Genomic DNA, 27,067 nt, shown 5'->3' on the forward strand with positions numbered 1-27,067 from the left:
TGTAGGACGGGGCCGAGGGAAAGATAGAGCGTCTCTTCTTGGAGGAGGACTCAAAGATAAAACGTCCTTTAAAGATAATTTCTTTGTCGTCAGGCTTGGCGAGTGGATACAGACTGAGAGCCACGGGTCCTTGACATTCATTCTTTCTCACAACTTCGTCGTCACTTTGTCGATTACACTGACGAGCGGGCGACCAAAGTGACCTGGGGAGGGGTAGTTATGGAAGAGCCACATCTTGTGGGAAATGAAAAGTTCTCAGTAAAATGTATTTCAAGGATGATCGCAGTTCCGAGTCGTATTTCCAATCATACTTGCTCATAGTTGACGTACCACCAAATGTCAGATCAGAGACAAAAAAGAAAAAAAAAAATAAACCCAAAAAATATGCCCCAATGATGTTCCCTGTTTTACTTTTAACTCTGTTATCATCAGCTTGAAGACCACAACCTGATGACGGCTCTTTTATCGCATCATCGGAAGTTGCAAGTAAATTAACCATGTTGCACTCACAGCAACAATACCATTCAAACCAGCGTGGCAGCCATCAGCAGATACACACATGATGCAAGTGCTGCTTCCGACCGAAAGTCAGTCTTTCAGTAGCGGGCGACACTTTTGGAGTGTCGTCGTCTGTCGGGTGTCGGATGGCCAGAGGCGGCGTTAGGAACCGTTCGGAACACGCGGGGCCTGGGGCAGGCGCGGGCCGGGGTATGGAGTACGTGTATCAATATCCCTATTGATATGCCGGAAGCACTGATTTCCGCGAAATAACGTTTAATGTTTTAATTGTTCGTAACCTTTCCCACCGTCTGTGACAGTAGCGTTTTTCTTGAAGCGAAATAATATGACTATAACTTAATAAACTGCTTGTTATTATGTCCGTGAAGACATCCTTACTGAACGTCATTTTTTGTCACAACTTGTTTAACACAGCTAGCATATGTCATAAAGATGACCTCGGGGCTAAAGCTTCGAGGGGGCGGCCGCCCATTTGCCACCCCCTAACGCCGCCACTGCGGATGGCCCACACATGCAACTACCACAGCGTCACAAACTGGGTTAAAGGATAAAGTGCGAGGGGATTTACGCACAAAATAATGAAAACGTGGTCAGAGCATTTCACTGTGATGTTAGAAGGCGGGAGAGGGCTAAGGTCATGGTAGGTGGAGGAAAAATGCAAGAGGTTTTTTTTTTTTATTGAAAGATGAAGCGACATCTACACAGAGGACAGATATACAACATGTGAGTCACAACTCGACATTACGGTGACACGTATCCCAGAGAGCAAAGGTTGAGATTATGGCGGGACAAAAAAAAAAAAAAGAATGTATTCTATGGTCAGGGTGTAGATTGTTCATGGTCCCAAGAAGAGTCTATACTCTGAACATTCTTTTATTGCAGTCCACGACTCATGTTACATACCCATGCCTTATTAATCATAGTCGTGGAAACTCTGTTGTTGACACGTGTGCAAGCGAGAGCAAGTCTGTGATTTACCTATTTTTTAAAGATATTTTTTGCTCTGATATTAATATGCAAGGCTTGCTTAAAATAGCAAATGTCTCATCTTGAACTTCGATCTCCGCTTTCCCCGAACGCTACGATTCTCTAGCCTACGGACTAAAAAGAAATAATTGCCATATGTGGATCAAGTGTTCTAACTTCCGGTTGGCACCGATGCATGCAGGCAGTTTGAGCGTTCGTGTTTGAGCTAAAGAATGACAGCCTGAAGCAGACGTCTCTCGTGTCAAATTATTTTTAGACTGCTTTCGAAAAAAAAAAGAGGTCGCGGTGATTTCCGACAGAGGGTCAAATACACCTGACGTGACCCACTCTCGGTGCTTCTCGGCTACGCGTCACCGGGTAGCGATTGCGGTGGGTGGTCGTTGCGGATCTGACGTCACATCTGCGGATCCGAGTTTAGTTTCGACATGGAAGATAGGCGTGCGTGTGTGCGTTTGTGTTGCTATTATGTTTTACTCTCCAGAAAGCGAGGCAGACGCACGGAAGGACATAGGGGTTGGGGTGGTTAGGGGTGGTGGTGGTGGTCGGGTACAGGTATCGACAAGATTTGTTACCACTTCCCTGCGTGCGTCAGGTGTTAGAGTATTTGTAACTAAGTGAATACACGCTGCTGGAAATATTTGATTCTAAAGAGTTACAGAGAGCTTTTCCCAACGACATTACTAGACGATAGCGGGGACCGCCACATTGCACAGGGGCCACGTAGGCGGGGCACGTGAACCCAAAGGTATGATGGGTCCGTGGGACGGCATGAACCGTCTGAGCGACTCCATCATTAGTGGGTCATATACTTCCTCATAAATGTACAACATGAGACATATGAAAAAGGCGTGTTTAAATGGGACACATAATGACCAATACGTAACGACGACCATGTTAAGACTGCCATGTAACATGTGTCGGGTTAAGATGATCCGTCAAGGCGACCACGCCCTCGTACGCACACATAGCAGCAACACAGCACACATTTACGCGTGATAATTAGCGTTTTAAAGATAATTAAGGTAATTAGAGTTGGAAGGACGCGTGTAGACAAACTTCAACGTGAATACAGCATGCAGACGGGCAGAGAGCACAAGAAACTAAACAGGTGGTACCCTGACAGCACCTGCTACACAAAAGAGAGTCTTAACAAGTGACAACACCTGCGACAAACAAAATCTACAACAAAATCGTGTCAGTCCTAAACACTCGAGGGTTCCTGCTTCAATAAGTGTGAGACAGTCTGACAGAGAAGGGAATTGTTAACAATTGTTAACAACAAATTACCAGGTGGCCTAGGAAGAGAAGGCGATGGTCAACATACTGCGAACTACCCCGGACACGGATAACCCTAGCAGTGGTCACTGCAGGTGACTGCGAGGTGAGGAGTAGTAACTGCAGGTCGTTCTAGCGCTAGACCGTTACACATTTTAAGTTTAGAAACTTTTATAATAATCTTACACTTCAGATTGAGCGGTTTTGCGAAATACCAAGATTATAACGAAACTGTACTAAATCTTAAAATTGTGATACTGGAGACACATTCCGCTGTATTATGGTCTGATTACTTCAAGAAAAGGATCAATTCTTAAATTTTGTTAATGCAGTCAAATTTAACAGTCACTTCTGGTCCACAAACTCTTGTTCTAAGAAAACCCATTCAATTTATAAAAATTATTTGATAAGTAATGTCGCTGGTTTAAACCATGTTAACGCAGTACAAATATTATTAACATCATTGATATCCTTAATATCATTATGTTTTTCTTTTAATATTTATATAACTCTGACTTTTATTTACTTTTGTTCAAGCTCTATATGAGGAAAGTGAATGGGTGAACTGCTATGTGTAAAATGTACTCCATACCCTTCAAGAGGTAAATGAATAAAATAAGTGTCGAAGATCTAACACACCAACCCCACTACCCATCCCCAACGACCACCATCTACTCATCTAATATTTTTCATAGTGGTCGTGGTTAGGATTACAAACAGAATTTTTTCAAAACATTGGGCAGATCTTTTAACATTCGGCCATCAAAAACAGCGACACGCCTTCTCGGCACCAAAGTGAGTGACGGGTGTGACAAAATAGAAAGGTCATAGGCCGGATGTTTGGCGTATTTATTTTAATTTTTTTTTTTTTTTTTGGCCCAGTCAGGTCTAGCCTATCATAATTTTACTTCGGGCTTGACATTTGTTTACTTATCATCGGCATGTTCGTTCACCCTAACCGGAACCAGCGTGCCGAATGCCGGGAAAACCTCGGTAGCCCGAGTACCAGCAGTGCAAAGTGCGGCTGGTGAATTATGGCAATAGGCAACGGCAAACCCCTTACAAGTGTCACCAAGTACATGGAGAGGGTCAGGAAAAGTTGGCGGAATTATGCTCTTCGGAATTAGACAGACACGCACGTGTGCCGCATGTGAGAGAAAGAAGGAATGAAAGGAAGAGCTTACAAAACAGAAAATTTCATGTGAGACGATCAGCCTTTACACATACGCTTGTCCGTATGCTCAATAGCAAAAAAAAAAATTAAAAAAAAATAAATAAAAATAGAAACTGTAAAAATACTTCAACTCCTGAAAACAAAACATCCGCTTCCATTGCTATATCAATATTGCACAAGAGAAAGATTATGGAGGTGCAATTTAAGATAATCCAGAAGCAGAAAGTTACGTGTTTTGATTTTGCAAGATAACAAACTCTTCCTTTCCTTCGGAATTCCGGCTCCTCTACTGCGCTTAATTTCCAGAGGCATATTCATCTCTTTTCCCACCACCCACTTCTCCCCCAACCTCCACGTTCACGTCTCGCGACTCGTCACGAAACCGAAAGAACCTGAGCCACTCACTGTCGTCCCTGACCTTATGACGTAAGCACGATAAGTATGTGTGTGGAATCACATGCACCCGCCATCCACCCACGTCCCCAGTGAGCGTCAGTCAGGCGGGTCTAGTCATCCAAGCAGATCCAGACTTTGTGTCAAATCAGACATTGACGTTACGTAGGATCACGTTGGTCACGACGAGCACAGCAATCCTGTCGAGAATAAGATTAAACTTTTTGCTTGTTTTTTGTGTTTTTTTTTTTTTTTTTTACTTGCACACACACGCACGTTCACGTGTCATCAAGCGTATCTCCGCTATTCCTATACTAGGGGAACTTTCACGTGATATGATTTCCCGTTTGCATAGACCAGTAAACTCAAATGAGACGCACGCCCCCGATTTGCTATATTTTCATTGAACTATTTTCCTAAGTTTTTTTTAAAAATATTGGTTTAAAGTAATAGTTCAACTGTTTTTATTTGACAGTAGATCGTTTCCACTGTAGATAGATGATTTTGCACTACGTAGTGATAAAGGGGTAGGAAACTGGAGTACCTGATGTGAAACTCCGATGGTTAATCCTGTGAACAGGTGTCACATCTACAGAGGAATGATCCTAACCCTAACCCTGACCCTAACCCTGACCGGTACGATGGTCAGTGCTGTGGTGACGACAGCGTTTGACCACTGCACCATATTGTTATTTTGTGTTATTTTATTTATTAAATGCAAAAGCGGGAAAGGGGAAAGGCGAAAGGGTAGGACGGGTGAAAGGGGTGAGGAGAAGATGGAGAAGAGAAAGTTGCTGATGGCGGGAGGGGAGAGGGGAGGATCGCGTGGTTCGTTGTGCTTACAGCACGACCTGAGGTGAGAAAATTCGATGCCGAATTCAGCGAGGTGGAGGACTCACAAGGTACATTTTCAGGGGGTTTTATTATTGTTTTTCAGTGACGGAATGTCGGAAGAAGCTGTGTAGCCTTGAACATTTTCTAAAATAAAACACGTGGAATGGGGTCGGCTACTTCCGGATGGCGTCAAACGTTTCAAAAGGGAACAAAAATTATCATCAATAGGGTCTTTCCGGAATGCCTGCTTCCTGTGGAAGAGGGAGAGGCCGGTTGTTGCGGCCCGTGTGTGCCAGAGTGCTACATCTCGATGTTGTGATGTTATAAATCGTGCTCCCTTTATTCACCCTAAAACCCGCAACGTACATCCCTTTAGTCTCAGTGTCATGTCACGTGATGCATGCATGCAAAAGTTGCCAGACGAGTGCCAGCGCCACAAAAAAACAAAAAAACTCAGATCATGAAATTCACCAGAAGGCGGCTAATGAACTGTTCAGTATGTGTAAGCGTTCAATAAAATGAACGGGGAGTGAATACAGAAATTCCTGACGATCGAGTCAGTCGGAACCAAGGTCCGCCATTTCCGTTCCGTGGATCTGGCCTCCCGCTGTTGCCCTACTGATAAGAGTGGTACAAAACCGGGGACTATTTCTTGTTTGTATTTGGCGAGGAAAGAAGTATAATCTGCACTGCGGTCATATAGAATGGACACACACATGCTCCTTCAAGCATTTTTTTAAAACTGTGTCCACTTCCGGGAATTCAACACGAAAACAACAGAAAGCTGCCGTTTACAATCTTTAAATTGGGGAAATGTTTTTAGCTTCTGGAAGTCATAGAATAGGGAGAAAAAAAACCCTAAACTGTTAGCACGTGCCACGTGTTGATATGCTTGTGTACAGTTAATGCATCACGACTAGACTGAGGGCGTACTGTCAGCTACAATTAACTCCCCTGTTACAATCCCATCCTACTAATTAACTGGGAGGAGAAAGGATTATCTCATGAAGAATAAAAAAAAAAAAAAACGACCGTCATGGTTTATTTATTTTTTAACCAACAAGTGCACCTGAACTCAGCCAGTGATTTTGGCTGGCTGTTAGTAATCATCTCTTTGCCCCATGCACTGCAACTCCTTGCACCTGGACGCCAGCCAGGACTGTGCCACATCTCGTGCACTAAGAAGGCAAAATGAAGAGGGGCAAAAATTTTGTAGATGTAAAGAACATTTGAACGAAGCAGATGTGTAGGTACGGGATTTCTCATTAACTTGAACGAGTTGCCTTATCTGAGTCACCAGGTAGCATCAATTCATCATGCTCCATCATGTCGTGAACACTTCTAAATACCATAAAACGTCTTAAAAACGATAATAATAGCGTAACAAAAAAAAAATTCCCCTGCCAACTACTATGAACCGTCTGTCTGTAACTCAGATTGCTCATTAAATTAATAGATTTTTAGTGGCAACACGTTCGCAAGTACGGGTGTCCGTAACTCGCACGTTCGTAAACCGGGAACTGTCAGGACACGAACACGTACTTCGTTTGAAAGGATTGTAAGTACTGGCACGTTCCACTTTTACTACAATCGGTCACCACTCAGCCACAGCTAACATGAGTGATGCTTACCACCACATCCAGCCGTTCATGGGATAGGCAGTTTACCCATCGGCCAACATTGCCCTAACTTACTTAGGCAACCTGTGGGTAAAGTTAACCTGACAGACATACTATGTCCAGATTCATGAGACTCTGAGCCAGTGGATAACGGTATACTCAAGGCTGTAATAAGGCTGTGGTGACGGTCAAAACGTTTAAAAATTGTATTTAGTTACGATTGCAGCTCACGAGAGCAATACAGAAGAAATAAATGATTCGTTTCTCACTTTATTACCACTTATTAGCCCTGTTATAGGGGGAATTCCCGAAAAAAAAAAAGGTGAGACCAACGGCTTCCGGGTATATGATGTTTATGTAGATGTCGGAACTCAGAAGCAGCCTACACTAAAGATGGATCGGTCTACCATACTGAAATAAATCGGTATAAAAGCTGATTACATTCAAACATTTTACCTTCTATTTCACAACTTTTGACCGTTCTCGTCGCAGTTATTTAAAATACTTATGGGTAGTAACTAAGTGACTATTGTTACAAATAAATAAATGAATGTCATTAAGCCTAAGCTAGATATTATAAAATAATCAAAACTTAAGTTCTAATAATCAGTGTTAAGTAAACGAAAGCTCTGGAAATTCGAGATACCGTATTTTGTACTAATTAAATCATCGTGTTGCTTAGACCGAAAACGGATGTGTTTGAATGTATGACTGCTTTTCTTTAACAACTTAGTTTTCAGCAAATAAAAAAATAACATCCCACTGGTATCTGATTCCGATTCGTTTTCAAAAACTAATTTATTTCCCTAAATACGACATAATTATTTTGCTATTATACTCTTGCCAAAAATATGACAATTACTATCTATGTGATTTTGTTTAGACCCAAGTAAAATAAAACTGCTTTAGAACCATAGGTACAATGTAATTGATTTTCTCAAAAAAAAACAAAAGGCAAAGACCAAAATGGTAAATGACCACTGGAACTATTTCCAGTTTTGATCCACCAATTTTCCTCAAGTGACTTTTGAAACAATAATCAGAAGTCAATCACTGTACGTTTTGGAGTAAATTTTTGCATGAAGTAACTGAAAGTTCGCATATCCTTAGACATTTTTTTAAAAGGAAGAAAGAAATAACGTACAATACATGTTTTAATAGTAATTGAACAACAAAGTAAAATGGAGAAAGTTCATGGATATCTTGGCAAGTAAGAATCTACAAGAGCAATGTCTTTTAAGTCTTAGTCTTTGGGAGCGACTGCCGGAAGATATCACCAAAAGTCATCTGTTACATACCTTCCATTGGCGCAGAATTTTTCTCAATGGAAGGTATGTAACAGCTAAACTAGAAAAGGAACTGTTCTCGATCTTCTATCGCTTTGTGTTTTAGAAAATGGAAAGTGTGTTCAGCTGTATTTTTTTCACAGACTGAAGTTACAATAGCTTCCAAAGGGGAAAAAATCTTTACATTTTATGTGGATTGTAAATAATCCTTGTAAAATTTCCTCGGCGTTCTTGAGGTACTTTCTCCGCATGGCCTATATCTCTATCCTACCCAAGTGCAAGAGTCCTTCTGTTCCCGCAACTAGTGTCCGGGTGTAAGCATGCATGGTGCGCGGAAGCGTTCGTTCCGGGATTCAGAACAACACTTCTGCAAATAACTGTCTCAACGAGCTATGGGCAAGGGATCGAGGGGGGGGGGGGACTGGGAGGACAACAACCTGTGATTAAAGGAAAAAAGAAAATACAACAATTTTCTTCCGCTTTTCACTCGTATCTTTCTATGGATTACTCGATGTATACAAAATATCTTACTTTAAATAGAGATTTTTAAATGTTCGATTTGTGTACTTGTGTTTAATTTTGAACGCTTAGTTCTTAAAGCACACTTCCTATGAATGGACTAAATACACAAAAGGAAGGTTATACAGTCAATATAGATGCATCACGTGATCAGAACACTGTCGCTGTCTGCACGATGACATAAAAACACGCATGAACACAAAGTGATTAAAATAATTTATCGATATTTATTTTTCTAAATATAAAATTTGAAAATCTATTTCCGAGAGATGATGTCACAAAATTCCTTTGCCGTTCTAGATGGAGGGTTCCTTACTTGATAATGCTATATGCATGTATGGTCTTCACTTGTGGGCGCACAATAATGGACATTCCATTTTCAAAATAAAAATCTACAATTTTGGTTCGTTCAATATTTTTTCCATTACAATTTTCCGAGGGTTGAAGTGTGAATATCTGAAATAGTAACTTATCATTATTATGGATATTGTTTTGAATTTTAAAAACATTAATGGCGTGACTTTTTTATTACTGTATATACATGCATGTATACAATACACGTGTTCGAAAAAATGGTCAGTCAGTACAGTCACTCAATCGAAGCCAATGCACAAAATTTTGTGTTAGTTTTAGTTTGGTTTTTTTGTTTGTTGTTGTTGTTGTGTTTTTTTTTTCAGCCGCATATATAGCATTCAAGATAAATTGTTTCGCCTGTCTTGTCGAATCCTTTTGGTGGTGTTGTAATATGTTTTTTATACCTTTTTGACATGGCGACATATGAGAATACGAGTCACTTCCGTAATGTGCTACAAGAGAGACTTTCGCCTGTGAAAGAGCCACGCGCACTTTTTCCCGTAGTTGACGTCACGCTTGACTAAGGACGGCGCGCCTTGATCCCCTAAAGCACCGGTTTTCAAACTTTTCCAAATGAATACAACTTTCGAAAATTCGAATTGACCATAAGTACCACCTCCCAACCCTACTCCGTATGAAGATATATATATATGCTAGTCTAGGACTAGTCGTGGTGCTCGCGTTGAACTCGTCATACCTTCACGTACAAGTAGCGGTACTCTTACACAGTTTGAAAACTGGCACCTATAGGTGTTTGTCCTGGCAAAGGCATCAGAAACGGTTTTTATTATTATTAACCCTCTTATCATCCTGTTTTCACGACAAAGAAAGTGAAAATTCGGGACTGAGAAACATATACCGATGACGCAAGTTTTATAATAGGAATAGGAGTCACCCGATCCCCGACTCCCACAAAAAAAAACTGAGTGACCATAAGGAGTGGATTGCAGGGGTCCCCCTCCGAGTGGTACCTCAAGTCAGGGACGTGCTTAGGGGCAGGCAGACGAGGCATCTGCCTAGGGCCCCGCGCTTCAAGCCATTGTAACCTAGACGAACGTTACAAATAAATTAATCGCTTATGCAGCGTGCTGTCAATGATATATTTAAGTACTGAAAAAAAACGCTTGATGGGTTCCTAAAAGGTCGTCAAGAGTGCGAGCTATTTCTACAATCTCGCCAAGTGACTACATGAAGCATGGATCAACGAAGCATGGTTGGTTGGTTTCACGGAAATGTGATTCGACCAAGAGGTGATTTCTCATTGTGGAAAGGGAGGCAAGGGCAGAGAGCTTAGATGTACATCTAAGCGCTTAGATGTACATCTAAGCTCTCTGGCAAGGGGACGGATTTATGACAACTCCCCTCTGCCAACGGGCAGCCTGCGAACAGGTGTCACCTATAGAGAGGGTAGCCAGAGACGAGATATCTGACTTCAGGGTTTCTCTCAGTACTGGTGACAAGTTATAGTGTTGTAACCATCACAGATGATCACACAGCTGGATCACGAACTAAATATATGTCCGTGGCTGGATCAACCACAGACAAGGGAATTAAGCCATCAATCCACGATCAGTGATCTCCCTTAAATGAAGGCGTTCGAGACCATCGCACATCGGTCAGTTATCGCAGAAAGAAAATGACCGCAATATCTTGACCACAGATTTGGTATCGATGAAGGTCGCCGATCACTGACGCTGTTAGGATGACTTTTAACCAGGAAACCTACCTCAGTGCATCACCATTCAGGCCTTTATCCAAAAACAGATTATGTATGCGCGCACACACAAATCTAGTTTTCAGAACATATGACTGACTCAAAAACAAACATGAAAAAAATCCATGAAATATTTTATATTTATTCTGTTAGAACTTACCCAATAATTACATATGTAGTGTCATATTTAAAATGATTAGACTCAGTCTAGTGCAAATCTTGTGTAAGCAAATACTGGTCTGTGATAAGATTTACAGTTAGTTGAGTCTTTAATTGTTACTCCTCGAGAAGCATAGGGCCGCAACAACCTTCTCAGTGGACCTGGTTGGGGCAGCCCCTTTCATTTGAGCCCATGTGGTTCTGACGTCTTTGCCTTGCCTTCTACCGTTCTTTTCCAAGTCTGATTTGGTCTCCCAGCTTTCCTCTTCCCGAGGATTCCAGTCAAGTGCCTGCTTGGCAACGGTGCAAGGTGTGTCCTATCCAGCCCCATTTGCGCTTTTTGATGTCTTGGCTAGTGGCATTCTGGTCGGTTCTTTTCCAAAAGATTTACAGTGCTATGACCAAATGTGAGCAAAAATGCTCTATATGTGAAAAATAAATAGCAATGAAGAGATCGTACCTTAAAAATAGTTTAAAGGCAGTAAGAGAACATGGAAAAACTGGTAAGAACATCCACCTCAAAAGTATGTAAACATATACACTGGCGTATGTGCAAGCATTTAACAGCAATTAAGCTAAAAGTGGTTTATGTCATAGGTATGTTGGCAACATTCTCAAATTTAAATGTATACCAGTTGCACAAAAAATCCACTCACTCACACATATTAATTTAATGGATCTTGTTCATAATTTTTCATTTCAATGAAGTATTTTGTAAAAGGCCTTTTTAAAAATTCATAAAGACATAAGAACAAATGTATTTAAAGGAGTTCCAAAAATTTCCAAGAGATCAGCAGTAAAATCTGTGCTAAGACTGAAAATTGGTCAAGGCTTTTCCAGTGGCTTGGTTATATGCATTAAGTCTTAGCTGTTAAATATTTACCCTCTAAAAAGCCATTAAAAGATGAAATGATTCTTCCACTGGTGTGCTTTAATATGCACAATGTGTTCTTTCAAATTTTATTTTTCTTCCTTTAGTTTAAGAAAACAGCACAGGCTAAGCTATAGAAAAGGAAGAAAAAGAAAAAAACATTGCTTTCCAACTCTCAGATACATTTCTCAATTCACTGGTGTGAACATCTTTCTTACCTATGTTCAAGTGAATTTTTCATGGCATCTCCCCAACATAGCATGATTAACCTCTTTAATGTTGTTGTTTGAGATTTCTATATACATCTTTCTCTAAGAAAAATGTGAGAAAGAAGCATACATCCATTGTAAACCAAATATAAATTATTAATGATACCCTCATGGTAGCCATCATATACATAGTGCTTGAAGATTCCATATTAAAAACTGACAGCAACTGCCACCCACTTAAACAGCTTCAACAGCACAGTATAATATATCTCCTTTGCATCACGGTACATCCTAATAGATGTCTAAAATGTCTATCGAAATTCCAAAGCTTTAATAAACAGTCAATGCCAATATTGTCAGAAAAGAGTAAATATTCACATTATTGACAGGAATGATTTTCCATTACAATGAAATTAGGAATGGCATAGTGATAAAAGAAAGCTGCACAATATATTTCTCCACTGTGCATCATGAAGGCACTTTCAAGGACCTCAGCTATGATGTAATTTGTCAAGCTGTCCTGCATCAGCATGTCATCTTATAAAGTTGCTTATGGACACAAGATAAGATGCTTCAGCAGAATACTGAGAAGGCTTATCCTATGTCAGAAAGGAAGCTGTTACCCTGATATATGTCATGAAAATTATTAAATGAAATCCATAACTCACCAGTAAAATAAATAATGATCCACTACAACACACAAAACAAAGTTTAAAAAGAGTAGATCTTGTTCTGCTCCATACTAGATCAAAATCATAGCAGAGAATTCAACACAGTTGTTAAAAAATGGTCAAGGTTACAAAGAGAATGATGAAGAAAAGAAAAGAGAAAAAGAACAATCCATCAAAACATATTGATGAATGCAAGCAGCCTGGGAGGTGAGGATGAAGGTGGCAAAAGAAAAAAAATGTGACATTTATACTGCCCCTTTCAACAAAAAAAATTTAGAAAAGTTTCCATTTATTCCTCACAAGATGACAAAATTTGCTTGCCAGGAAACAGAAGAATCATGAATACAAATCTTACACCATGCCATTGAATCTGTGCCCTATTCACCATTACTTGTGCATGAAACCCTCTTATCTGAAATACCTCATGAAAGCATAAATTTGATACAATCAATGCATACTAAAAAACATTCTCCCAACATATCTATGAATGAGCATTTCTAGTAAAGGGGACAACTCAAACAAAATAGGGCAGCTCCCTTTGCCCACTTGCTACATTATTCATCTAAAAGTGCATTTTAGTTCTTCCAGTAGATTAGAAAATTGAGCTGAACTATGACCAAAAAAATGCATACATATCTGGCTGCATAGCAGATTTTGTTGAGAACTGTTCGTGTATGGTGATCATTAATTCAAAATGTGATCAAATCTTTACATTGCATCCCTCTCTTACTTCCTTTCGCAGAAACATAATATTTTTATTGTAAACTGTCGGATAAAATGGCTCTGGAAAAGAGTTTCATATACGAGGTATTATGTTTTGGAACTCAGCTGAACAAATTTGTAGATGCATACATGAAATTGTAAAACTTGCCTTAATAGATCGTTCATCAACATTCTTTTAAATAAATAGATGCAAGGGATATAGGCACATAATGTGTAGCACCCAACTTTTGACACACGTGTGTGCGTGCACACACACAAACAACAGCATTTTCAGGAGCTAAACACTGTCTTTCCATGGAAATAACTCCTTGATGTCCCACATCTGAGAAGGCAACAAAGGATTGCATGGTTGCAAGTGCAGGCGGCTGTCACCTCTGATGTCTATACACTTCTCCATATTAGTGTTATGTATAAGTCCAGTGGCCTGTAACAGAGATTATGATTTACTTTAAATATTCTTGAACATTCTTTAAAATACTGATAAACCAGAAAGTCTTATACAGTGGTCTAATCTAATGCAGCTAATAGTTTTATGTGTACAAACTATAAACAAATGTATGTGTCCTCCCAGACTATAAAAGATGTACATTGTCACCATCACATACAAAACAATCCAAAACAAGGGGGACAATTTACAAAATCAGATAATTGATTGCTGAAGAAAAGGTGTAGGAAAAGCATGTAAGACATTCCAGATTCTTACAAAAACAGATTGTTCAATATAATAATAATGATGATGATGATGATGATGATGATAAAATATATATGATTTATATAGCACTTTACACCACCATCAAAGGCAGGCTCAAAGTGCTTTACAAAAATAACGCCATCAGTACATATGTGGTCTGCAGACTTGCCATTGCATAAAATCTTTGAAAGTCAATAAAGTTCTGATTTTAAGAAAGTAGTTGAGAGTTAGTACCATGTCTTTTATGGACGCTTAACTGTCAATCTTTGGTGGAGTGGCTTAACTTTTGCAGACAGAAACATGGTTCCATAATGACAACTCTTGTTAAAGCATCACACTAACGGTCACAAACTAGTTTCAGAGACATGCACAATATAAGATATCAGATCTGCGTTTATTGTGCACGAAGTTTGCTGTGACAGCTCACCATCAAAATTTTAGCGAGCAATTGTCGAAATTGAATCAGTCTGAAATTGATCCCTGCTGATGCACAGATCTAAATGTAAGTTATGGCAAGATGGCGTTGACATGTCAGTATAAATAAAATGTAGGGAAAAAAAAGAAGAAAAGTGGCGCAGACAGAAAATTAAATCCAGGAATATATGAAATTACATTATAGATGCACAGATCACTATTGCACACAAAACTCCACTCAGATTAATACAAAAAAAGACAAAAGTAATGGAGAGTTAATCCCCTCTACACAACTACGGGAAAGGACATCAGTCTAAAAAATATTCAATAACTTAACGAAAAAGACCTCACTAACACAGATGTAGAATAAAGAATACAAAATTTATACACAGAAATATAGGAGATATATATATATACACACAAAACATCACCTACAAAAAATATTAAATGTTAAAAGAGATGTCACCAAAACCACAGCCATTACCCCTCCATAGTAAAAAGATTTTCAAAATCAAGAAAGAACTACAAGATAGATTCATTATTTCATTCAACATACTTCATCCCATCTCCAAGGCCCTGTGGGTTGGACATCACATTGCCTCAGGTGGAGTGTGCCTGAATCCAGACTTTTAATGCACCACTCTCCCATAGCAATTTGTCCTTTTGTGTTCAGTCTGTATATCTGCAAATAAGAAGATTCACGGAACTGAAAACATTTGACAAATCTTATCTTTAATTCAAGATACTGTACAAACAACATACATATATGAATGCATACACATACACAAAAAATTTTAAATCTCTTTCGTTTTATTAAGTTATTTAACACACTACATTTCTCTCTTATCTTCTGAGCAAATAACCTTAAATAAAGCAACTTACCTGGTTGCCACCACCGCTGTTACAGTAATAGACACCCACTGGGCCACCTCCTACACCCTCTCCCATGGTGTCCCAGCAACGATTCCCTTGTTTCTCTTTAAACTGAATACGATATGAGAATACAAACCAAAAAAAATTATTGAGATATATATGTAACATATATACGTGTGTTCAACATGATAAGATTTTTTAATATATAAATTTGAGGGGCTTTTTTGATGTGGAGAATTTTCTTCTTTCAAAATATATATACACATGTGTTTTTGATGTAACTGGTGATTTGTTTATATGTAAATGTGCGATCGAGTGATGGGGATGTAACGTTCCTGAGGAGTAAACTTCCTTCCACGCATTCCAAACAGATGCAGGAATAGTGCCAGCAGAAATATCGTGACCTTTACTCTTCACAGCTTGACTCTTACCTCTTCACATTCAACTTGTCTCTCTCTCTTTTTTTTAAATGTCATTTTAACTATGATATATATTCTCTCTCCTTATCTTGTCTCAGCGCTGCCCCTCTATACCTCTCGGAAGGCTAAGCTTGCCACAATGCTCCTGTACAACTGGAGCAATTATGAGCTTTAACCCTAGCCAATCGCTACCGAGTATCCTCTCTCGCAATACCTCAGCAGGTCCCACCAAAAACTAGCAACAAACGCTGGCTGGCTTACCGGCCCTCTATACATGTTTGTGTATGCGTGTGGTATGCGTATTTGGTGAGTTTTTTTAATACAAGTGCCTGGAATAAGTTGGGGATTTTTTTGTGTGTGATTCCTTTATTAACTGCCACTATTATGTACAACAACTAAATGTGCTGTAATGTACTGTTATGTGAATAAAGGTTTGAATTTTTTTTTAATTGGTTATCGTATTTCAATTTGAGTTATAAAAGTATTTATATTTTTAGTAACATTTCACTAATATGTATCTCTCAACAAAGCTGTCTAACATAAATTCAAACTTCTTAAAATTCACGACAGATATGTGGGTACACTGAAAATCTACAAAGAAAATAAAAATACATTAAAAGTGAAAAAAACCCTGAAAGTTCCAAGCTTCAACCTTGAAATAAAATGTTAACTTTAAAAAAAAAAATGTTTAAATCACTTGCTGACCTGTCCCCAGGCTTTATTGGGCGGTGGTAAAGGATAAAGGTCATAGACCTCATAAGCAACATTATCCATAAACCACTTGAAGCTTTTACAATTGTGCTCCTTTTTGAAAAGCAGCTGTGTGCTGATGTTACCAATGGGGTAGCCTTGCACCATGGGTTCACGTATGTAGAAATATTCTCGAAACTCTTCAAGCCAGACTTCTACCACTCGCATGTAATTCTGTAGAAAGAGGTTAATAATACATGTATGAAAATAATATCGTTGGAAGGAAAATGAATAAAACTGCAGCAGACATTAAAACACAATAATAATGCTCACTCAAATATTCAATAAAGATTATTAAAAAGAAGAAAATAAAATAAATAATGAAATGCCATTTATGAATATTACATAAATTAATCATCCATAAATTACAGAGAAAATATATTATCACTTAACCCATATACCTCTAGTACTTCTAGTATTGCAATAATCAACTTCACACCAATCTACCAGTCTACCAATCAAACGTAGCTGTTCAACGGTAGTCTTATTATTTTCGGGCTGTCCTCTTATTATCAACGGCAATAAAAAGCAACCTAGACTACATGGTGAAACAAAATCCTTAGGCCCCTTAAAGATAGACCCAGATGTCTGTGATAGAACTCAGGAAAGTTAAATTTCTGGATACCTCCCAAGTTTATAACCTAAAACTACCCTTTCCCCTAATCAAAGCATAAACTATAGGTTATTCAATTCCACCCAGATGATATCATTTGAAAGTTGATTACAGATAAAAAAGAAGGCTGTAATTTGTTTTTTTAAAAAAACTGAAAGTCTCTGTCAGATGAATCAAAAAAATTATTAGATGTCAAGAGAAGGAAGGCTCTTGGTGCTCCTACTTACAATACTAATGATGGGTATTTTATGTGCAATTGTGCCAGTGCTATATGGCATGAAGTTGCGATAGATGTGACCAACACGGGAACAAGGAACCCATTCTATGCTGCCTCCACATTGCCAGATCTGAAAATAACAGACTTGACATCTTTACTCATATCCGAAAATCATAAATTTATTGCAAAAAAACTTTAAAAATGATAAAATGTGACAAATCCATGAGAACAAACTCATGATTCAAAAACTTACTTTGAAAGACAATTCAAAGTTTTCTCCACCCCATATCTGGAGGCCTGGATCATAACCCCCTAGCTCAAAGAAGTAAGATTTGTCCATTGCAAACAAACCACCAGCATGAGTGGGAGATCTAGCAAAACAAAAATGGCAGTTTGTAACTGTGCTTGCTTCTTTCAAACATTCTTTTCCTGATGGCTGCATAGCAGCTGACAACAGAAACATAAAACAAGAAAAAGGAATCTAGCAAAAATAAAAAGCAATCAATAATCCATAAATATGCAGGCTTTTTTAACAGGTGAAAAAATAAAAAAGCAATCAATAATACATAATAATACAATAATGCATCTTTTTATAATATGTGAAATAAATAAAATGAGAACACCATCCATGGGGAGATTAATGTTCCATGTTACGAGTTTGTTTATTGTCACCAATAAATGATGCCAGCATGAAACTGTTTTAACTGCTTTACTCATGGGTATGACTTGTGCATAGGAGGTGTTGGTGGACCAAATAATTACTTATATTTCTACAAAAGCAGAAATTACCTATATGGTTCACTTTCATACTTTCTTCTGGCCAACTCTTTTTTGGGTACTTGGCTTTCCTTGTACAGAAAGCCCCATTCAAATATACCACGGTGATGAACTGTAGAATACACAGATCTGTATTCAAAATTGTCCAAGTCAATGCCATCCACAATGGGGACTGCCATGATCTTCCTAAATTAAAAAAGTTATTAGTTAAAACAAGCCCAGTTAAAAAGATACTTGGAGCATCTGCGTTATTTTTAATCAGAAATCAATATTTTGCCCCTATTCAAAACCATATCAAAACCATATAAATTCTTTTACAACTTTATTACATTATGGAAGCAACTGGTGATGTTATCTATCACTTTAATCCTTCTTGGTACACCATGTGTTGAGTAGGTTTGGACTAGAGCAAGAGATAGGCAGACTCTCCGGCATTTAAACAGCAGGAATGGCTACCATAACACCACCTTATAGGTCAGACTAGGGTTAAGCAAGCCAAGTTAGAGGTGACCAGCCATGCAAGGTTAAGAGAAGGTGTAAAAGCATTATGGTACAATAGCTCTTTCAAGCAGAAACTGCAACTGAGAGATGTCTGCAGTTAAGTTGAAAATGTTATAGAATGTATGTACTAGAAGGGCTGGTGAAAACAGATAAACATATGATCCATATAAATGATCATATCACATCAAAATAAATAAATTCAGCCATTCATGTAGCCAAGCACGTAAACTTTTCCAGGGCCATAGTTTAAAGTGAGGGCAAGTCCTGTGACAACATGAGGAACTCAAGGACAAGCCTCTTCCTTCCGAAGTTATACAGTGACTTAAATCTAGCTGTCTCCAGAAGGTTTTAGTACAGAGAGAAATCTCTGATAGAGAGGGGCTAAGATGACCAGGTCTGGGATTTCAAAAACAAGGTGTGTCGGGATTAGCAAATATTTGATTAATACCTACAAAGATGACAAGTCAGAAAGTCAATAAATGTGAAAGTGGAATGCCAGAGCTCAATATACTGCATAGAAAAACATGATCAAGTGCACACTCTTTGCTCACAGAAAAGATTCTGAAAGCATGCCCTACAACTTGTTCAAGAGATGGCTTTACAAACATCACTGTAGTAAGAAATTTAACTACTGAACTTCTTTATGACATTTGACTTTGTGTTGTTCCATTAATGGTTTGAAGCCTTTCTCAGCAGACATCTTAGAAGGGCAGAGAATGACTTGATAAAGAAACTGTGTGGAGCATAATTAAAGGGTCACAACATTTCAACGAAAGGTAATCTTCTAACAGTATTCTACGTCTAACCATTGGCAGAAGGAAGGAGAAAGGAAATCTGTCCCAGGCATATGCCACTGTTATGGGTGTTAAATCTTTTAGACTACATCATAAGATTTAACACAAAACTGAAAGAAGTTGTCACTGCAAATCACTAGCAAGCCTTCTAATATCTAGGCTGGGAAAAAATTACCCATTCTCTTGATGATAATGAATATAAAGTGTCATCTCAGGATCTGCACTGCCATATGGGTAGGGTCATGAACATTGCAACCTTAGGATCTAATAATGCAGATGGCAAGACCAAAGACCTGGGAATAAAGGAAAGAGAAAAGAGACCCACAAATTAGAGCGATGACAACAGCAGCTGCAACGACATACCAAGGGAGGTGCTAATGATTGTCTCTGGTCCAGATGGTTGATAAAGGGTTTTATTGGGTTATCATTTGGGTCTGTTGTTGTCTAAAGAATAAAAGAGTTGTCTCCGTTGCAATGGTCATAGCCACAGTACCAAGGAACCCATAGCAGTGTGTAGCTGGTGAAAGGCATGAGGTCGCTAACAGTTAAGACAGGTGAGATAAAGTCACAGTCTTCATGATCTTAACATTAAGGAATGCATGCACACATATGCAGATGATATATCAGAAATACTTGCACAAAGTAAGGAAAGGCTGCCACATAAATAAACGATCAAAGTTTACAAAAGGGTAGTGTCAGCTTCCTAGGAACTTACTTTTAGACTAACATACTCTTCAACATGCCTAATCTTTTTAATGTGCTCCCTGTAAAATAAAAAAAAAATAAAACATATCTATCTTCTGCATATTAAATGTTTGTTTTTTTTGCTTCTTCTGATTCAGTCTGCATACCTGTCATATCGTATTCTTGCCAACAGGGGTGGCAGCCAGTTGCGATTACATTCACAATGAGCATCCAAGAAGACGATGACATCACCAGTGGCCAGCTCTGCACCCCGGGTGCGAGTACGAATCAGTCCCTCTCGTTGCTCATTTCTGTACAGTTTTACTTTTCCTTTGAACTGCTGCAGGTAGTCCTCCAGTTCCTGCTTTAAATTTTCTGTGGTAAAGATGCCAGTTTTGTCTGTGTTTGAATGATTTTGTCAGCTGCTGATAGTCATTAAATAATATTAAAAGGAAATTATAAGGCAACCAGAAGACAGGTCAAAAGTTAACAAGAGATAAATTTGTGCACAATAAGAAAGAGGGCTTTGTGATTAGGGTGGTGGAAAGTTGATACATCATGTTCTGACCAACCTTTGCTGCTGTAGTCATCTACCATGATTACTTCTTTCAGCAAATGGGATGGAGAGGTGTTGATGACGCTATGCACTGTCCGAACAAGTGTTGTAAAACCTTCATTGTGGAAGACTAATATAACACTTGCTGTAGGCAGATCAGTGGGATAGTGCCAATACTTGCATCTATTAGAAAAAAAGAAAGGAAATGTTACCATCAAAAACAGACTAAAAACCTTTTTTTTATAAAATAAAAATGTTGTACAATTAGTGCAAATAGTTTTCATTGGGGTCTGATGGAATGATGCCTTATTTACACAAATGTCAATGTACCTTGTTTGTACGTGTTATAACCCTATGGAATTGCCTCATTTTTGATGGTTTTGGATTTTTTTAAAATTCATTTGTCACTTCACTGGTACTGGTCATTAGGGGGAGCACATGGACAGATGTGGCAGCTGACAAGGCCTGCCATATGCCTATTTTGGGAAACAGAGAGCAGATCTGCACAGGACAATCAGTCCACTCCTTCCAATTTGTAAGCTAGTTCTTCGATCTTTGTCATGGTGGTTTCACACATGATGAAAATGTTGAGCAGCACAGGTAAAGGGGATACCATTGATGGATATACCTACTGTCCTGTGAAAGAAAGTTCCCATTTGGTTTTAACAATCCAGCAGTACTGTGCTTGCTGAGATATCATACAGCTTTGACTTAAACAAGACACCCTTCCATGTTTAATTTTTGAATTATTTGCCATAGTCCCTCATGCCAAACTATGTTAAAGCCTTTTAAAAGTCTACGAAGCTGTGACAAAGATCCCACTGATGCTGAAGATTCTTCATCATGATGTGCTCAACTGTGCTCCTGTCTGGTCTGAATCCAGCCTGTTCTTCTACTTGCAATTCCTCAGTGGAAGCACTGATGTGATCATGTATTATTTACTTATTTTTCTGCAGTTCTGGCAACTGTTAGCTGTTTCCTTTTTTTTTTTTTTTGGAAGGGGTATGACTACATCAACTCTCTGGGCCATTCTGTGTTCCCAGACTCTTTGGCACAGGGCCTTTGTTGTTTCATCCTCATCCTGCTTGAGCACCTCAGCTAAGATGTTATCAACACCAGGTGACTTTCCTCCCTACAGACTGTGTACTACTCTTTTGATCTCTTTCTGTAGGACTGTTAGGTCTGCAGGTTCACTGGTTCTAGTCAGGTTACTTTGAAGGATATTAGTGTACATCTTCAGGAGGACATTGTACAGGATTTTGCAATATACAGTCCATCAGTTAAGAAGAGCAGTGCTTTCTGCGAATAGGCGGCCACTGCTGTCTTTGGTGACTGAAGTCTTGTGCTGAGCTGTCTTGGTGAGGTCTTTAGAAGTTCTTTCAGATGTTACCCCATGTTATTCCCTCTTCTACAGTCTGCCACTGGCCATGGATCCAGCTCACTCTAGCTGCCTACATCCCTTTCCTGATGGCACAATTCATTTCTTTGTATTTGGAACTCTTTTGGGTTTGTTTTTCTTACAATTCCTGCGATGTTGAAAGTAATACCTCCTTGATGTTTCTAGCAAGGATGTCTACATCACAGTCCACCAAGTTTAGCGCAGCAGATTTACCTCCAACTTTGGCATTGAAGATTTCTACATGGTTTGGGTCTTACAGCTTCCTCAAAACAAAGCAAACTTTGATGTTTGAGAAAGGTTTCATCCTCAACTTCAACTTAGGGCTTGTCAAGACAAGGCCATGGTTGCTGCCTATGTCAAAGCCTAGGTGTGTTCTTGTCTTGACCTTGATGATGCTGGATTTGAAGCATCTAGTCAGCAAGTTAAAAAGATTTGGTTATGGACCAACCTATCTGGTGAGTACCAAATTGTTGTCCTCAATTTCTTGTGGAATGTAGAGTAATGGCTAAGGTGTGCTATGGATCTTTCCTCTCACAACTTTATATCTGCTTTGGTTTCAGCAGCATATTTGTTACTTTTCCCACCCTGGAGTCTGCCAGTAGGGCGTACATTGTTTAACCAGCCCTCAACTGACCTGCCACAATGTTTCTTTTGTGGCAAGTATCTATAGTCCTTTTTTTTCAACCCAGAACGTGGCTATTCCCCTTGCAAAGACTTTTAATCTCTTCTGGTATCTGAATAAATAGTGAAGCTGCTTTTTTATATATGTCTTGTACATCCATCATCAAATTTACTGTATTGTTAACTTCTTTATTATGGTATTTTTAACGGATGCATCCCCTTTAAATGTGTTTCAGTACCACAATGAATGGCAATTCGTTTCAATTTGTTGACAATTTTTAAGAATTCGGATATCAAGAATAAAAAAAATTGAATGTTTTCTTAGCATAACATGCAAACATATATGTTCATTTTTCTTTTTCAACAGACTCATAGGTATCCAGTATCATGAAAAAATGTCATTAAGGATTTTAACAGCAATGAAAAATATGGCTCTTAAAATAAATGGTATATACTTACTCCTCTAATCGAGTGTCAGGGATTGTTCTGTTCATGGCAATCTTATCACTGTTCACCATGTTAAAACCATACTGCTGGATCATTAAATTGGCTTTGTGCTTTTCTTCTGAAATGGTGTACACTGGCTTTCCCATTTCACCTGTCCAAAAATAGTAGGCAAAAACTTAGGCAAAGCTAAATAAACACAATAAGAAAAATAAGGAAAAAAGTGTCACATTATACCATCATAAATCCTCAATGAAATAATGTAAAGGGCAAAAAAACAAGACTTATAATCTTTTGATAGTTGGGGAGTAAAGTGTTGGAGATGGCACTTGTCCTGCGGCCAGCATTTTTGTAAAAGTTCATTTCCTCTCCTCACTGCCTTGTCTTCCTCAGTTCCCTAAGGGTTCAGTTTCTCCATTCAACACCTGTGTCAAACGGAGAAAATATGCTACTTTACATGGAATTTGAGCCAGCTGGTATGTGCATCTTTGGCTTTGGGGGCATCTGTGTTCTTACCAGTCTGCTATCTACTATTCTAAAGTTTGCTGACACATCTGCATGTTCTGAGGAAGAGGAGAGCTATAGACCCTTGGTGAATTCTGCATTGTAGCTGAATCAGTACAGGATCTTTGTTGGGATGGCTATATTAGTTTTCATAATTTACTCACATTTTTGTTCTATAATAAACACTTATGATACAAAGCAACAAATAATCACATTTTAAAACTATCTTAAAAATACAACAGCTGGAAAATATTAGAAACTTAAATTAACATCTTTTAGTTCTCAAGAAAACCAGACTACCTACAAACTTGTGTTCTTGAAGCTGAAAATTCTCACCTGGACCAGACACTTGTGGTGCTTCTTGGGGTTCAAAGTTACCCAGTTTGCCCTTTCGCAGCTCTGCTTGTGGAGATTCAGCATACTGTTGTGGATTGAATCCTCTCCTTGATCAACATTCTGAAGTTTCTCTTGGTCAGGTCTCTTAACTCTATCATCAGCATAATGCTTGTCAATGCCCTCTCTTTGCCTGCTATACTTCAAGGGACTCTAAGACGTTTGAAACAAAATCATTCTCCAGTTACAGATTGTCACAACTTAAGGAGGACTATGTGTTTCAACAGTTTCAAGATATTTATAGTAAAATAATACAAGAAGTTCTTCCTTCACTGTTAGGGAAACAAAACACTTTAATAGATTGTTTCTCAAAAGAGTCCACCTCTGATTAGAGTACTTTAAACTTTTTATTAACAATAAAATCTGCTACTAAGAAATTTTATAAAAGGCAATTAAACATCATAAATGCACCTGCTGACACAAAATGGAGCACCTCAAATGCTAAACCACTTGAGCAAGTTTGCCTCACTGGAAACATCTGGGAGTGAAAACAACAGCTTCCCTATGATCTATTGATTTAAATGTAGTAACTTCATTTTAAGCCAAGGGTTCATAAATCAATTTACTGGCAAAGCTATTAATGTGGACACTGTGATAAGAACTGACCTTCTAAACACATCTAAAACAAATTAATTTTACTAAAAATAACTAAATTATAAAACACACAGAAGTACATATTAGATGAACTTAATGATTTTATGCAATATGTTCATGTAAACACATACGAAGGGTCCTTTTTTTAATAAATGTTTGCACAGCCATTTATTCAACTATGGTCAAACTCTGGCCTTGGGTTAAAATGTTGCTATATAAATATCTTAAGTATGTTACATCTTAATGATTTAATAAAGATACTAAATATTTAGAGCTCCTTTACATTGATTTCATTTGCTCATGAAATTACAAGGAAGCAAGCATATTTAAGGATGAACATCTACAACATGGTTTCCGATCAATAAAATGCATGGACGTTTCAGACACCCAGTTAAAATTACTGGAGGCTTTTAACACTCAGTTAAAATTGTTAGAGGTTTCAACACCTCTTTGTCTGTTCAAAATATTAGAAATGTTATCAATCATCAATATAAAATGTTAAGAATGTTATTAAGTTATAATAATATAAAAATATGTTATTATAAAATGTCTTACAAAATGAGGCAGCCAACCTAAGTGTTTTATGTTTTCTGACACTGGTGCAACATTGTCTACGTTTTTATATCCCTGGCCATTTTCTTAAATTGATTGAAAGTTCTGATGTGATTTACACGTTTGTATGACATGAAACCCTGGTCTACAAGTGTAAAGTCAACAGAGTCACCTGTGTTAAGAAAGAGAAAAAAAAATCAATCGCTCAGTTCAGATATGGTGCATTACTTATAAACAGCTATGCAAAAATAGCCTTCATCTGATTTTTACACATACTTGTTTGTAAGACCTATTAATATATCTCCATTTAAAAGACTACAAGTTGCACTTCATTTTTTTATTTAAGACAAGCTAGAAACTGTCAGAAACTTTTATTTTAAAAAACATACAATCAAAAGTATTCATAAAAATGTCAGTCATTCTGATAAAAAAAAGCACAGATTTCAAAATTTATCATTAAAAAAGTGTCATTTTTATAACAAGGAATACATTTCTAACTATTCATATGCAGGTGTATACGCACACGCACACACACTTTCTTTATAGTGTTAAACATGCTAGTGCAAGCGTTCATACAATTGCGCCATTTTCCTACCTTTTCTTGCTGCTTGCGGATCATAAAATCTTTGTAGCTTTCCTCAGTATCCTCTGTCAGTTTAAGGTGAAAGAAGTAAGGTCCCAGAAGAAGTAATATGATAACAAACAGTCCAAGCTTAATGATAAAATCTCTTCCTAAATGTCTGCTCTTACTTCTCATAGTTATATTTCATTAATTAATCCCAGTAATCAAATGTTGGATTTTTCTCTTGATAATCTGCAATAACAAAACACAGTATTGTCACTGACATAAAAGTCCTAAAAACTGCCCTTTTTTTTTTTTTATAGAAGGATTGATTTTTTTAATGAAAACAAAGAGTTGAGGTATACAGATGTGATAGGACCGACATTAGATGTCCCCTCCCCCCCTAACAAATTCAAACACCATTTATTTTATTTTGCAGATGCCCATTTGTAACATTAACAATTCAGGAACTACATATAACTAGAAAAACAAATTACAGGGACCAATAAGTACCAATTTCTAACCTTAAAAGTAAAACTATGAGATACTGTTAAATCAAAAACCAAAATTTTCTAGCCCTATTCTTGTAAGTGCAAATATAATATACATGTAATAAGAGATTTTGGCAGTTTTAATTCAGTCAATGATCATTTAATTTTTGTGGGAAAAATTGGTGGTTTATGCAGAGCCAGCAACTACATCTTGTGCTGAAGATATGAGGAAATGAGCATTGATCAAAATCAGATGACTTTTAAAGTAATGATCAGAAATATAACTGTTAATAACTAGGTTCCTCAAGTCAGCGTCACTAAATGCACTGCCACCGAACTGATCGAATCGAACTGATCGGTCATTCGTGCAGTTATACCTATATACACATATATACTTCTAATAACAATTCATGCTATGACAGATAATCAGCCACAGACATAACTCACCTTTTCGTTAAGGATTTTGATTTCTCAGTGAAGCGGATCTTACTACGTTCCGTTAGTGTACCGCTGACCAATTTACCCGGAGTGTCAAGGCGCGCGTCATCTCCCTGTCCTGGATTTGAATACAGCTTTGATCCTTCGATCCTTCTCTCTAACTAAACTTCAGACACGACACCATTCGCAAGAGTGAGCGAGGATTTGATCGATATTAGAAACCACGAACTTGTATTACACATCCATGATAGAAACGGAGGAACAGGTTTACGTCAACTCCACGCAGCTACACTTTTTGGGGGAGGGGCATACGGCGGAAGGGGGGAACGGGACTCTGCGGTGGGATGAATTGGACGTCGAAGTTTTCTCGCATGTAAAAACAAAAATCAAATTCTTTGAAGCTTTCATATCTGAATTGCGTTTAATTTTCTATTTTAGTTAATGTTTGCCAAACAAATTCCTGGTATTTGTGG

General features: G+C 38.2%; 1 protein-coding gene across 1 annotated transcript; it reads right to left on the reverse strand.

Moving 5' to 3' along the window:
• Positions 1 to 10,796: 10,796 nt before the first annotated feature.
• On the reverse strand, positions 10,797 to 26,988 carry LOC112569746 (N-acetylgalactosaminyltransferase 7-like). Its single transcript, XM_025247621.1, has 13 exons — positions 26,604 to 26,988; positions 25,699 to 25,917; positions 23,901 to 24,110; positions 23,076 to 23,214; positions 20,613 to 20,779; positions 20,208 to 20,415; positions 18,074 to 18,247; positions 17,538 to 17,655; positions 17,295 to 17,414; positions 16,410 to 16,628; positions 15,295 to 15,396; positions 14,969 to 15,094; positions 10,797 to 13,731 (listed from the first exon to the last, which is right to left on the reverse strand). The coding sequence occupies exons 4-13, from the start codon at positions 23,207 to 23,209 to the stop codon at positions 13,585 to 13,587; spliced, it is 1,515 nt and encodes a 504-aa protein (XP_025103406.1). The 5' UTR covers positions 23,210 to 23,214; positions 23,901 to 24,110; positions 25,699 to 25,917; positions 26,604 to 26,988; the 3' UTR covers positions 10,797 to 13,584.
• Between the last annotated feature and the right edge of the window lie 79 nt (positions 26,989 to 27,067).

The sequence above is a fragment of the Pomacea canaliculata genome, linkage group LG8 (genome assembly GCF_003073045.1).
Source record: "Pomacea canaliculata isolate SZHN2017 linkage group LG8, ASM307304v1, whole genome shotgun sequence".
Lineage (NCBI taxonomy): Eukaryota > Metazoa > Mollusca > Gastropoda > Architaenioglossa > Ampullariidae > Pomacea > Pomacea canaliculata.